Source organism: Rhincodon typus, chromosome 1 (genome assembly GCF_021869965.1).
Source record: "Rhincodon typus isolate 14 chromosome 1, sRhiTyp1.1, whole genome shotgun sequence".
In the NCBI taxonomy this organism is placed as follows: Eukaryota; Metazoa; Chordata; class Chondrichthyes; order Orectolobiformes; family Rhincodontidae; genus Rhincodon; species Rhincodon typus.
In genome coordinates, this window is record NC_063332.1 from 6,949,397 (window position 1) to 6,961,069 (window position 11,673).

Here is an 11,673-nt window from a genome sequence, read left to right on the forward strand (position 1 = left end):
AGACATGAGACAGATCACCAAATTCCGGGCTTCACTAGAATCCAGCATCTGAGGACGAACATTCAACTGGAGAAGTGATGGGAAGTGATAGATTAAGGAATCTGGGAAACTGGCCTTCTTGTTGTGGAAGAACATGATCATCTCCTGAAAGCAAAAGAAGAAAGTGTGTGTGACATTTGGAAGCAGTTGTTCCTCAACATGTAACCTGTAGTATTCGTAGGAGTGAAGTACATAAGAAGCTCCACAATCAGCACCTTTCTGTCTGGGTCACATTGTTGGTAGCTCAAATCCCTTCCCAGAGGCCTGGGTGCATCAGCAAGGCTGACAATCCACTACAAGCTTGAGGGACAACTGTACTGTCAACCATCAAATTTGCAGCCTTTCTAAACCGTAATACCCACAATCAGCAACGTGATAATGACTAGGCAATCAGTTTCATTAATATTAAAATACTGTAGATACTGGAAATCTGAAATGAGAAGGTGCTGGAGAAACTCGGCAGGTCTGAAGAAGTCAGTTCTGAAGAAAGGTCGCCAGACCCGAAATGTTAACTCTGATTTTTTCCTTCATAGATGCTGCCAGACCTGCTGAGCTTTTCCAGCAACTTCTGTTGTTGAGGCCAGTTCATTTGATGGTTGTCATGGGGAAGGTGTTAGAATCAATCATTGAAGAGATTATAGCTGTGCACTTAGAGTAGGTCAAGGTAATTGCAAAGACTCAGCATAATTTTGTAAACCTTTTTTTTGGAGTTCTTTGAAGGGGTAACTTGTGCTATAGATAAAGAGGAATCAGTCAATATGTTGTACTTAGATTTCCACAAGCAATTTGATAAGGTGTTACATCAAAGGTTATTGTAGAAAATAAAAATTCATGGAGCGGGGGTAACATATTGGCATGGATAGAAGATTGGCTGGCTGATAGGAAGAAACGAATTGACAAAAAAAATCAAAGCTTTTTTTTCTGGTTGACATGATGTAATAGCTAATATGCTGCAGGGATCAGTGCAGCCATTTCACCATCAATATAAATTGCTTGAATGCAGGGATTTCAAATTATGGCTGTTAAATTTGGTAGGGTAGGAAAGTAAGTTGTAAACCCGGTATAAGAAGACGAGAAAATCATAGAATCACCACAGCACAGATGTAGCCATTCGGCCCATCGAGTGCACACTGACCCTCCAAAGAGCATCCCACCCAGACCCCACCCTCCTACTATATCCCTGTAACCCTGCATTTCCCATGGCTAACCCACTTAGCCGACACAGCCCTGAGCACTACGGGCAATTTAGCATGGCCAATCCACCTAACCTGCACATCTTTGGACTGTGGGAGGAAACCGGAGCACCCGGAGGAACCCCATGCAGACACGGAGAGAATGTGCAAACCCCACACAGCTGTGCGGGACAAAATGTCATGAAAGAGCAAAGATCCAGCAAATGGGAGTATGATATGGGAAAATGTGAAAATGTTTTGAGCTCCAGAGCCTCCCCTCTCCCTAACCTGTCAATTCTGTGTGCCTGCACCTCCCTGATTTCAGATGGGTTGGGCCCTAGGCTCTGATATCCCCTCACTAAACCCCTCCACCTCTTTCTCTCTCGAAACTGCTGCTGAAGGCCTGCACCAAATGGTTAGTCACCTTCACTCTTTCATTAGTCCAGAGTCAAATTCTCTCTGATGACTCTCTTATGAAGTGCCACACTTTGTTTAACTACTTTAAAGGGGTTATAAATGTGAGCATACCTTTGCATCTTTTTGTTTTTAATATCATTTACGCAGGCACGGTTTAAATTAATCCCTGGTACAATCTTTGAACGATAAAAACTGAACACAGGGAAAAGAAATAGCACTCTCAGATTTGAAAACAGAGGAGTCTGGGTCCATGAATCACAAAAAGTAGCATTCAGTGTTAAGTAGGTAATTGAGAAGGGAAATGGCCTGTTGACCTTTATTTCAAATGCAATGGAATATAAAATTATGCAGATCCCTGATTCACAAGTGTCCAACTTACAAACATTTGTACTTATGAAGGCAATCACATGCAGGAGAGTAATAATAATATTAAGGATCTGACATATGAGCCTTTCATAAGTGCAAAGAAATGATATTTTATATTCACGAACAAAAACAGAAGTTGCTGGAAAAGCCCAGCAGATCTGGCAGCATCTGCGAAGAAAAAAATAGAGTTAACGTTTCGGGTCCAGTGACCCTTCCTCAGAACTGTTCTGAGGAAAGATCACTGGACCCGAAACGTTAACTCCGTTTTTTTCTTCACAGATGCCGCCAGACCTGCTGAGCTTTTCCAGCAACTTCTGTTTTTGTTCCTGATTTACAGCATCCGCAGTTCTTTCGGTTTTTATTTGATATTTTATATTGTCCTGCATTGTGTTCCAACTTTCCTGTGAATCAATTTGCAAACAGGCTCAAGGACAAAACCCATTCGCAACCCAGGGACTGCCTGGGCAGCTTTTGCTAAAACCGTACAAGGCACAGCTGGAATACTGTGAGCAGCCTTGGGCCCTTCATCTAATGAAAGATATACTGGTGTTGGATGCAGTCCCGAGAAGGTTCACTAGGCTGCGGGTCTGTCTTATGAGAAGACACTGATTAGGGCCTGTACTTATTGGAATACAGAAGAATGAAAGGTGACATTACTGAAAAATACACAATACTTAGCAGACTTGACAGGGTAGATGTGGAAAGATTGTTTCTCCTTGTGGGAGAGCCCAGACCAAAGGGCATCATCTCACAATAAGGTGTAGCCAATTTCTGATTGAAATGAGGAGGTACTTCCTCTCCCACACGGTTGTGAATCCATGGGTTTCTTTAGAACAGAAGGCTCCTGAGGCTTGTTGTTAATTACATTCAAGGCTAAGACAGACTGATTTGTAATCAGTGAGGGAATCAAGGATTCTGGGGAAAAGGCTGGAAAAGTGGAGTTGATGATCATCAGATCAGCCATGATATCATTGAATAGTAGAGCAGAATCAATGGGCTGAATGGCCTACTTTTGCAAAAATAAAACTGAAAGAACTGCAAATGCTGTAAATTAGGAACAAAAACAGGAATTGCTGGAAAAGCTCAGCAGATCTGGCAGCATCTGTGAAGAAAATTCAGAGTTAACGTGTTGAGTCCTGTTCTGAGGAAGGGTCACTGGACCCAAAACGTTAACTCTGATTTTTCTTCATGGATCCTGCCAGAGCTCTTCCAGCAATTTCTGTTTTTGGGCCTACTTTTGCTCCTGTGTCTTATGGATTTTACCTTACACTAGATAACAATGAAACAACAGCCCAATTCTCAGGGACAAACAGAAAACATAGACTGGCAACAAGAGACCTTCACCAAGAACTGGGCTCACAGCCCAAGAGCCTGCTCACCAATCTCCTCACCTCCACCCTCACCTACCTGATTCTTCTGCGGAGTACGTCTCTCTCCATAACAGCCTGTGCTTCAGGTCATCCTTCGGGCCGTACATATAGACATTTAGCCCCCATCTCTGCATCCTGGGACAAGACAAAGACAAAAGTTTATAACTGATACGTCTGCTGCAACTGCAAGGGAGGGTCACGATTGGTGGTCAGGGCCCTAGGTGTTTCAGTCAAATTCTTGGAGTCTCATCCCAGAGATTTAAGATCAAACCTTGGCCAGTCACAAGTGCGGTGTGTTTCTGTCTATGGAAATAAGCGAAGAGAGAGAAACTTTCTTTATTCGTTCTCGGGGTGTGGACAGCACTAGCTCGGCTAACAGATGTTGCCCATTCCTAAATGCCTTTTAACTGAGTGGCTTGCCAGGTCAATTCAGAGGGCACTTAGGAGTCAACCACATTGCTGTGTTGCCAAGAGATAGTGCAGTGATGGTAATGTCACTGGCCTGGTAATCGAGAGACCCAGGCTAATGCTTTCTTTTATTTTCTTCTATATTCATTAACGGGATGAGGGCATTGCTGGCTGTGCAGATTTGTTCCCCAGAGGGCAGTTCAGAGTCACCTGCATTGCTGTGGGTCTGAAGTCACATGTAGTCCAGACCAAGTAAGGATGGCAGTTTCCTTCCCTAAAGGACATTAGTGAATCAGATGGGTTTTTCCCCCTGACAATCAGTAATGGATTCATGGTCATCACTAGATTCTTAATTCCAGATATTTTAATTGAATTCAAATTCCATCATCTGCCATCACGGGATTTGAACCCAGGTCCCCAGAACGTTATCTGGGTCTCTGGATAACAGTCTAGTGATAATACCACTAGGCCATCGCCTCCCCACATTTTCGGGGTCATGGGTTCAAATTTCATCAGAGAAATTTGTGCAAATTAAATTAATTGACGGCTAAAAAATCTTAAATGCCTAACGAGTTCACTAATGTCCTTTAGGGAAGGAAATCTGCCATCTGTATCAGCTCTGGCCTACATGTGACCCACAGCAATGCAGGTGACTCTGAACTGCCCTCTGGGGAACAAATCTGCACAGCCAGCAATGCCCTCATCCCGATAATGAATATAGAAAAAAATAAAAGAAAGCATTAGCCTGGGTCTCTCGATTACCAGGCCAGTGACATTACCATCACTGCACTATCTCTTGGCAACACTGAAGGAGAAATTGAAGGTAAAAATAGAAAAGGATGAAGAAAACTCAGCTGGGACACGGGCTGAGGGAGGACTGAAGAGAGGCAGAGATAATACCAATGGCACTTTCTGTGGCAGTGCTGAGAGAGCACGACACTGTCAGTGGTGCTGTCTTTCTGAAGAAACATAAAGCTGAGGTCCCATCTGATCTGCCGAGTAGCTGGGTGGGATGGTCCTTGGAGGGGCAGCATGGACTCAATGGGCCAAATGGCCTCTTTCCACACTGCAGGGATTCAATTGCACTATTCCAAAGAAATCCTGACAAATTGCGGAATCTTGTTGTGAGTAAATTGCCTGCTCTGTTTCCAACATTACAAATGTGACTATGATTTATCAAGACAAGTTTATGCTAAATATTTCAATCTACCTTAGGTTGTATACTACCCTCTAGTATGGCTCCTTATGGAATACTTTTAGGCAATCAAAGTATTCAACATCTACTGGCTCCCCTTTATCTACTTACTAATTGCATCCTCAAAAAACCTTAATAAATTTGTCAAATCCCTCTAGCTTGTTGTAATCATATGGTGCCTTTCTAACCGCACTTTAAGAATTCGCATTCCAGCACTTTCTTGATGACTGGTGTCAGGATAACTGGACCGTCTCCCTCTCCATCCTTTCTCTTAAAGCACATGTTGCATTTTCTAATTTCCAATCTGCTAGGATCATTCCAGAATTTTGGAAAATCAGAGCCAGTGCTCCACTATTGCACACTTATTAATGCATGCTTAAGATAACCATAATCTCCACTCAAGAACAAGTGAATTAACAACCCATTTCCTACATAATCCCAGTGCACAGGACTCGAATTCACTATCTGAAACAATCTATCGCCAACATAAGAAAACCAATATTCGCTCTCTGACTCTAAAGGACCCGAATTTATCTCATTCACATTTGGTTGTTTAAAATAACTTCTGTCATACAGAATTCCAGTGAACCTAATCCCTCATGTTCACTCCCATTAATAAAGAGCTTCCAGAATGTTCTGGAATTATTTGCCTTTAAATTTCAGTTAATGGCCAGTATCGGATTTTGCTTCGAAGCTGCAGTGCATTAGCCTATCAGAAAAAGTTCTGCACAAGAAAAGGTTTACCTATCACCCTTCTCGGCTTAAGTCAACGAACAATCAATTCTCCAAACATATAAATACGACTGCAAGAGTCTGGTTTAAGAAGGCAGCTCACCACTGCTTTCTCAAGGGCAGCTAGGAACGGGCAATAAATACAGGCCTAGCTAGCGGTAGCCATGTCCCATGAATGCATTTTAAAAAATAAAACAGTGGCTGCAAGCGCTTTGAGCAGAATAGTCATCTATAAATACAAGTCTCTCTTTCACATTCTGCCTTGTGGATCTTGCTGTGTATGTGACAGGACCCACAGTTGTCAACACAACAGCGGGTCCTACATTTCACAGCAATTCACCACACAGCAACAAGGTGCAACTGAGTGAGTTTCCTCAGCACGGTTTCCTTTAACTCACTCGAGGTATCAAATGAGGGGATGTGTTCCAGTTCAGAGCCTGTAGCAAAAGTCCACTGGTAATCACGCAGTGGGACCCACTCCACTTCCCAGCAGCAACTGACTGCACCATCGCTCACATCATTTAAAGGCTCCTGCCTCCCTTGGGTCTTTCGGGCTACACTAACACAGTCTTGTAATCGGAGAATAACTTTGATCCAACACTAGGGTAAAAGCAAGGTTATGGCTAGGGATTAACAAATCCTAAGGAGTGTAATGTCAGCAGGCGCGCAGTATCACAGCAGTCTATATTCCATCTACGTTACCACTTGAACAGCACCATTCTCTGCTCCATGGACCATGGCCTGCCATAGAAACCTACAGAGAGACAGAGACAAGAAGCCATCAGGAACCATCCGAGGGTCACACTTCCCAGTGATAACAAGGATTTAGAGGCACAGCTAGTCTAGTACTTATGGTACTGGGCAGGCCCCACATAGTGAGCTTAAATCTCAAAACAGAAACTTGTGAAAATGTATTCAATTAACCTGCATTTAAGGGAAAGCAAAATAAATACAGCTGTTAAGGACAAGAATGCAGAATATGCCAATTGGGATATTTGGAGTAGCAGGGAGGAAAATGAGCTGATCCAGTGAAAGAGGCTGGTGTTGTATGTTTATTAGTTTTCATGGAAGGATATCGGATAAATAGCAGACAAACAGGCTGTGTGGATCTCACTTCTCTGGTTGAGCCTCCTCCCATTTTTTTTCCTCAACTAAATCGATCATCATAACTGATTTTATTGCCTTCTCCCACTAATGCTTGTCTAAATTCCCTTCAAATACATGAATACTATCAAAATCCTGGGTTTTACCATCAACCAGAAACTGAACTGGACTCACGGGGAGGCGATGGCCTAGTGGTATTATCCCTGGACTGTTAATCCAGAGACCCAGAAAATGTTCTGGGGACCTGGGTCCGAATCCCGCCATGACAGATGGTGGGATTTGAATTCAATAAGTTAAGTATCTAATGATGACCATGAATCCATTGTAGATTGCCACTTGTTGGAAAAACCCATCTGGTTCACTAATGTCCGTTAGGGAAGGGAACTGCCATCCTTACCTGGTCTGGCCTACATGTGACTCCAGACCCATAGCAATGTGGTTGACTCTCAATTGCCCTCTGGGTAATTAGGGATGGGCAATAAATGCTGCCTGGCCAGTAATGCCTTCATCCCATGAATGAATAAAGTAAAAAAAACATGCAAATACAATGGTTACAACAGCAGGTCAGAAGCTAGGAATACTGCAGTGAGTAACTCCCCTCCTGACTCCTCAAAGCCTGTTCACCATCCACAAGGCACAAGTCAGGAGCATGATGGACTTGCCTGGATGAGGGCAGCTCCATCAACACTCAAGAAGCTTGATACCACGTTTGTCTTACGCGCTATCTACCATCTTCAATATTTGCTCCCTCCACCAGCAAAGTGGCAGCAGTATGTACCATTTATAAGATTCATTTCAGTAACTCACTGTTTCTTTAGATAGCACCCTCCAAACTCATGACCACTTCCATCTAGAAGGACAAGGGCAGTAGATACATGGGAACACCACCCCCTGCAAGTTCCTCATCAACCTGACTTGGAAATATATTGATGCTCCTTTAGTATCACTGAGTTCTGAAACTCTCTCCCTAATGACATTGTGTCTACTTACTGGACTGCAGAGGTTCAAGGTTCAAGCTCATTACCACATTCTCAAGGGGCATTAGGGATGGGCAACAATTGCTGGGCCCAGCCAGTGATTCCAGTGGAAAAATAACGAGACAACTCTTCTTGAGGTCACAAGCTGTGGAGCTGGATGAACACAGCAGGCCAGGCAGCATCAGAGGAGCAGGAAAGCTGACGTTTCGGGTCTGGACCCAAATTCAGAAATGGGGGAGGGGAAGGGGGCTCTGAAATAAATAGGGAGAGGGGGAGGCGATGATAGAAGGTGGATACAGGAGCAGATAAGAGAGAAGATGGACAGGTCAAGGAGGCAGGGATGAAGCCAGTAAAGGTGAGTGCAGATAGGAAGTGGGGGTGGGGGTTGGTCAGTGAGGTGGGACGAGCGGATAGTGGGAGAGAAGACGGACAAGTCAAGGAGGAGGGGATGTGGGGGGGATTGGTCTTGGGATGAGGTCAGGGGTGGGGAGATTTTGAAGCTTGTAAAGTCCACATTGAGACCATTGGGCTGCAGGGTTCCAAGGCGGAATATGAGGTGCTGTTCATCCAGCCTTTGGGTGGCATCATTGTGGCACTGGAGGAGGCCCAGGATGGACATGTCGTCCAGGGAGTGGGAGGGGAGTTGAAGTGGTTCACGACTGGGAGGTGTTGTCGTTTGTCACGAACCAAGCGTAGGTACTCCACAAAGCTGTCTCCAAGACTCCGCTTGGTTTCCCCGATGTAGAGGAGGCCACATCGGGAATAGTGGATACAATATACCACATTAGCGGATGTGCAGGTGAACTTCTGTTTAATGTGGGCGATTTTCTTGGGACCTGGGATGGGGGTGAGGGGGGAGGTGTAGGGGCAGCTGTAGCACCTCCTGCGGTTGCAGGGAAAAGCGTCTCTTCGCCACCTATCTGCTCCTCTATCCAACTCCTATCATCGCCTCCCCCTCTCTCTATTTATTTCAGAGCCCCCTTCCCCTCCTCCATTTCTGAAGAAGGGTTCAGACCTGAAACATCAGCCTTCCTGCTCCTCTGATGCTGCCTGGCCCGCTGTGTTCCTCCAGCTCTACACCTTGTTATCTCAGACTCCAGCATCAGCAGTTCCTACTATCTCTTCTTGAGGTCGTCTGCTCTGACAGGTTAGGGATGTACCTGAGCCTCGGAAGATACAGGGAGTCCCAGAATCTGTTGCAATTCCAAACACATTTAGTTTGAGTGAATTTTAGAATCTTAGAATAAAGTCCATTCAGTCCCCAGCGTGCCTGTACTAGCTTTTCGACACAACTATCCAATTCGTCCCACTCCGCTCCAGCTTTTTACCCATTAACCTGCAAAATTTCACATTTCCAAGTATTTGTACAAATCCCTTTTGAATATGCTTCCACCACCTTTTCGGGCAGCAATGTCCAGATCACAAACAGTAAGCGCCTAAACGCACTGTCCACACCTTAACCCTTGTTCTTCTGTCAATAACTTTAGATTCATCTCCCCGGGTTACCAACATTCCAAACAATGAAATTACACACCTCTACAGTAGTTGGGGCTTGAACACAGGCTTCCTAGTGCAGAGGTAAGCACACTACCATTGTACCATAAAAGTTTAACCTAGGCTAAGTATTTTTAATTAACCTGTTCAGTGACGTTATGACGTCCGGCACAATTGGAACTTGAACTTGTGTCTCCTCGCTTACAGGTATGGACACAAAGACCTGCAGAATTTCACCAAGGCTCCTTGGGCAGCACCTTCCAAACCCATGAACACTTCCATCTAGAAGGACAAGGGCAGCAGCTATATGGGAACACCACCATCTTCAAGTTCCCCCTCCAAGTCACTCACCATCCAGACTTGGAAATATATTGCCGTTCCTTCACTGTCGCTGGGTCAAAATCCTGGAATTCCCTAATGGCATTGTGGATCAACTCACAGCAGTTGGATTGCAGTGGTTCAAGAAGCCAGCTCACCCCCACCTTCTCAAGGGCAACTAGGGATGGGCAATAAATGCTGAACTAGTTTGTGACCCCCAAGTCCTGTGAGTAAAACTAAACAAAAGTCTTTGGAAGGCCATTACTGGCCGGCAATAATGACTAGCCTTCCCAGCGACACTCGCACGAATGGATAGCATTTTATTCTTTTAAAATAGACGCCCGGCTCAATGTGACTATCTGGTTGCATTACCAAGCACTCTGTCTCTGCCTTGGCTTCTCACCAAAAACCCATCTGCTAAATCTTAAGCCAAAAATGGCTGGGAGGGAGGGGAGACGCTGGGTGGGAGGGGGTAAGGGCTTTCCCTCCCTCTGACCACAAGCGTGACGGTAGATTTTTACATCCCCGGAGGGACGGACACTCAGCCCATCCTGTCCTGCGACAGCTCCTTGGAAGAGTCGGGCAGAACCATTTCAGTCCCACCCTGCTCATCGACACGTCTGGCGAATTAATCATCTGGATTCTTTCGAAGGGTCGCTGTCCCCATGTGTAAACCCAGGGCCTGTCAGACGGGCTCAATCGGTTATCCAATTTGCCCTCCCACCAACTGCATGCCAAGTAAAGCAGCAACGCCAAGGGCACCCATCATCTTGCAGTACATTATGGTGTCTGACTCTCTCTCTCATTAAATTGAGGTTGCCAACTTTCACTGGATACATTTCTGGAGGGTTTTATCACATGATCACCGTCAAATTGCTGTATCAGGTCAAACACCCTTCCTCTGCCTTCAGCATTCTTGCAAATATTAAGCCATGAAAACATTAGAACAATTTTCTTAACCGTGTTAAAGCATTCCCCTCCAGGCTCCTTTTGCCAGCGGTAGCCAGTTTAAACTTTCATTCTTAGAAATTCCTGGACAGTACTGTGAGAGCTGACTGACAGTAAAGGCCTCGCTCTCTCTCTCTCTGTCCCAAATTTCAAAACAAGAGGCACAGCAGCATAAAGACATGACAGAGATAGTGCCAGGGCTGGCCGCTATTCATATGGTCTGTCCAATAAGCTCTCAATGCAGCTGTCAGGTTTATACAGCACGGGGAGCACGGGAGAGGGCACTCCCTGTACAGGGAACTGTCACTGACCTTCCACAATTCCGCAGATGAAAGGCAATGTCTTCTCCATACGGTTCCAGCCACTCTCAGCTTCCCAACCAGCTCTCACAGGAAAGGAAACGGAACGAGAGAGAGAGAGGGAGAGAGGTGGAGGTGAAGGAAGGAGAGAAAGGGAATGAGATAGGGAAGGAAGAAGAGACAGGAAGAGAGAGGTGGGGGAAAAGAGAAAGGGGGAGGAGAGGGAAACAGAGGGATGGGGCAGAGAGAGGGGAGGAGCTGATGGCACTTTATCTGCTCAAGATTTGCATGAGTCTTTGATTCCCTCTCTCAAGGATCGGACTCTCTCCCTCCCTCCCTCTCTCTCACTCACTGTATTTCACTGTCATTGTCTCTCTCTCTCTCCCTACGTCTATCCCCGTCTCCCACCCTCTCTCTATCTATCTCTCCCTTCCTCTGTCTATTTCTATCTCACTCCCACAGTCTATCACTCTGATCCCCTACATCTATATTCCCTGTATCTCTCTCTATATTTCTATTTCTGTATGTTTCACTCCCTCTCACTACTACTCCCTCTTTATTTCTGTCTCTCTTCCTCTATATCTATCTTTGTCTCTCTCCTTCCTTCTCCCTGTTGTTGTGTGTCTGTCTGCCTATCTATATCTCTGTCTCCCTCTCTATGACTGTCTGTCTTTGTCTCTCTCTCTGTCTCCCTCCCTCCCTGTCTGTGTATCTATCTATTTCTCTCTCCTTCCCTCCCTGTCTGTGTATCTATCTCTCTCTCTCTCCCTGTCTGTGTATCTATCTCTCTCTCTCTCCCTCCCTCCCTGTCTGTGTATCTATCTCTCTCTCCCT

General features: G+C 45.3%; 1 protein-coding gene across 1 annotated transcript in view; it reads right to left on the reverse strand.

The window, feature by feature from the left end:
- LOC109924748 (protein O-GlcNAcase-like) overlaps positions 1-11,241 on the reverse strand; it is a 61,383-nt gene extending 50,142 nt beyond the window's left edge. Inside the window, exons 1-3 of the mRNA XM_048601162.1 lie at positions 10,852-11,241; positions 6,402-6,453; positions 3,402-3,499 (exon numbers count right to left, since the gene is read on the reverse strand). Coding sequence (XP_048457119.1) covers positions 3,402-3,499; positions 6,402-6,453; positions 10,852-10,891 — 190 coding nt within the window. The 5' untranslated portion in view covers positions 10,892-11,241. The remainder of the gene's footprint in view (positions 1-3,401; positions 3,500-6,401; positions 6,454-10,851) is intronic.
- Between the last annotated feature and the right edge of the window lie 432 nt (positions 11,242-11,673).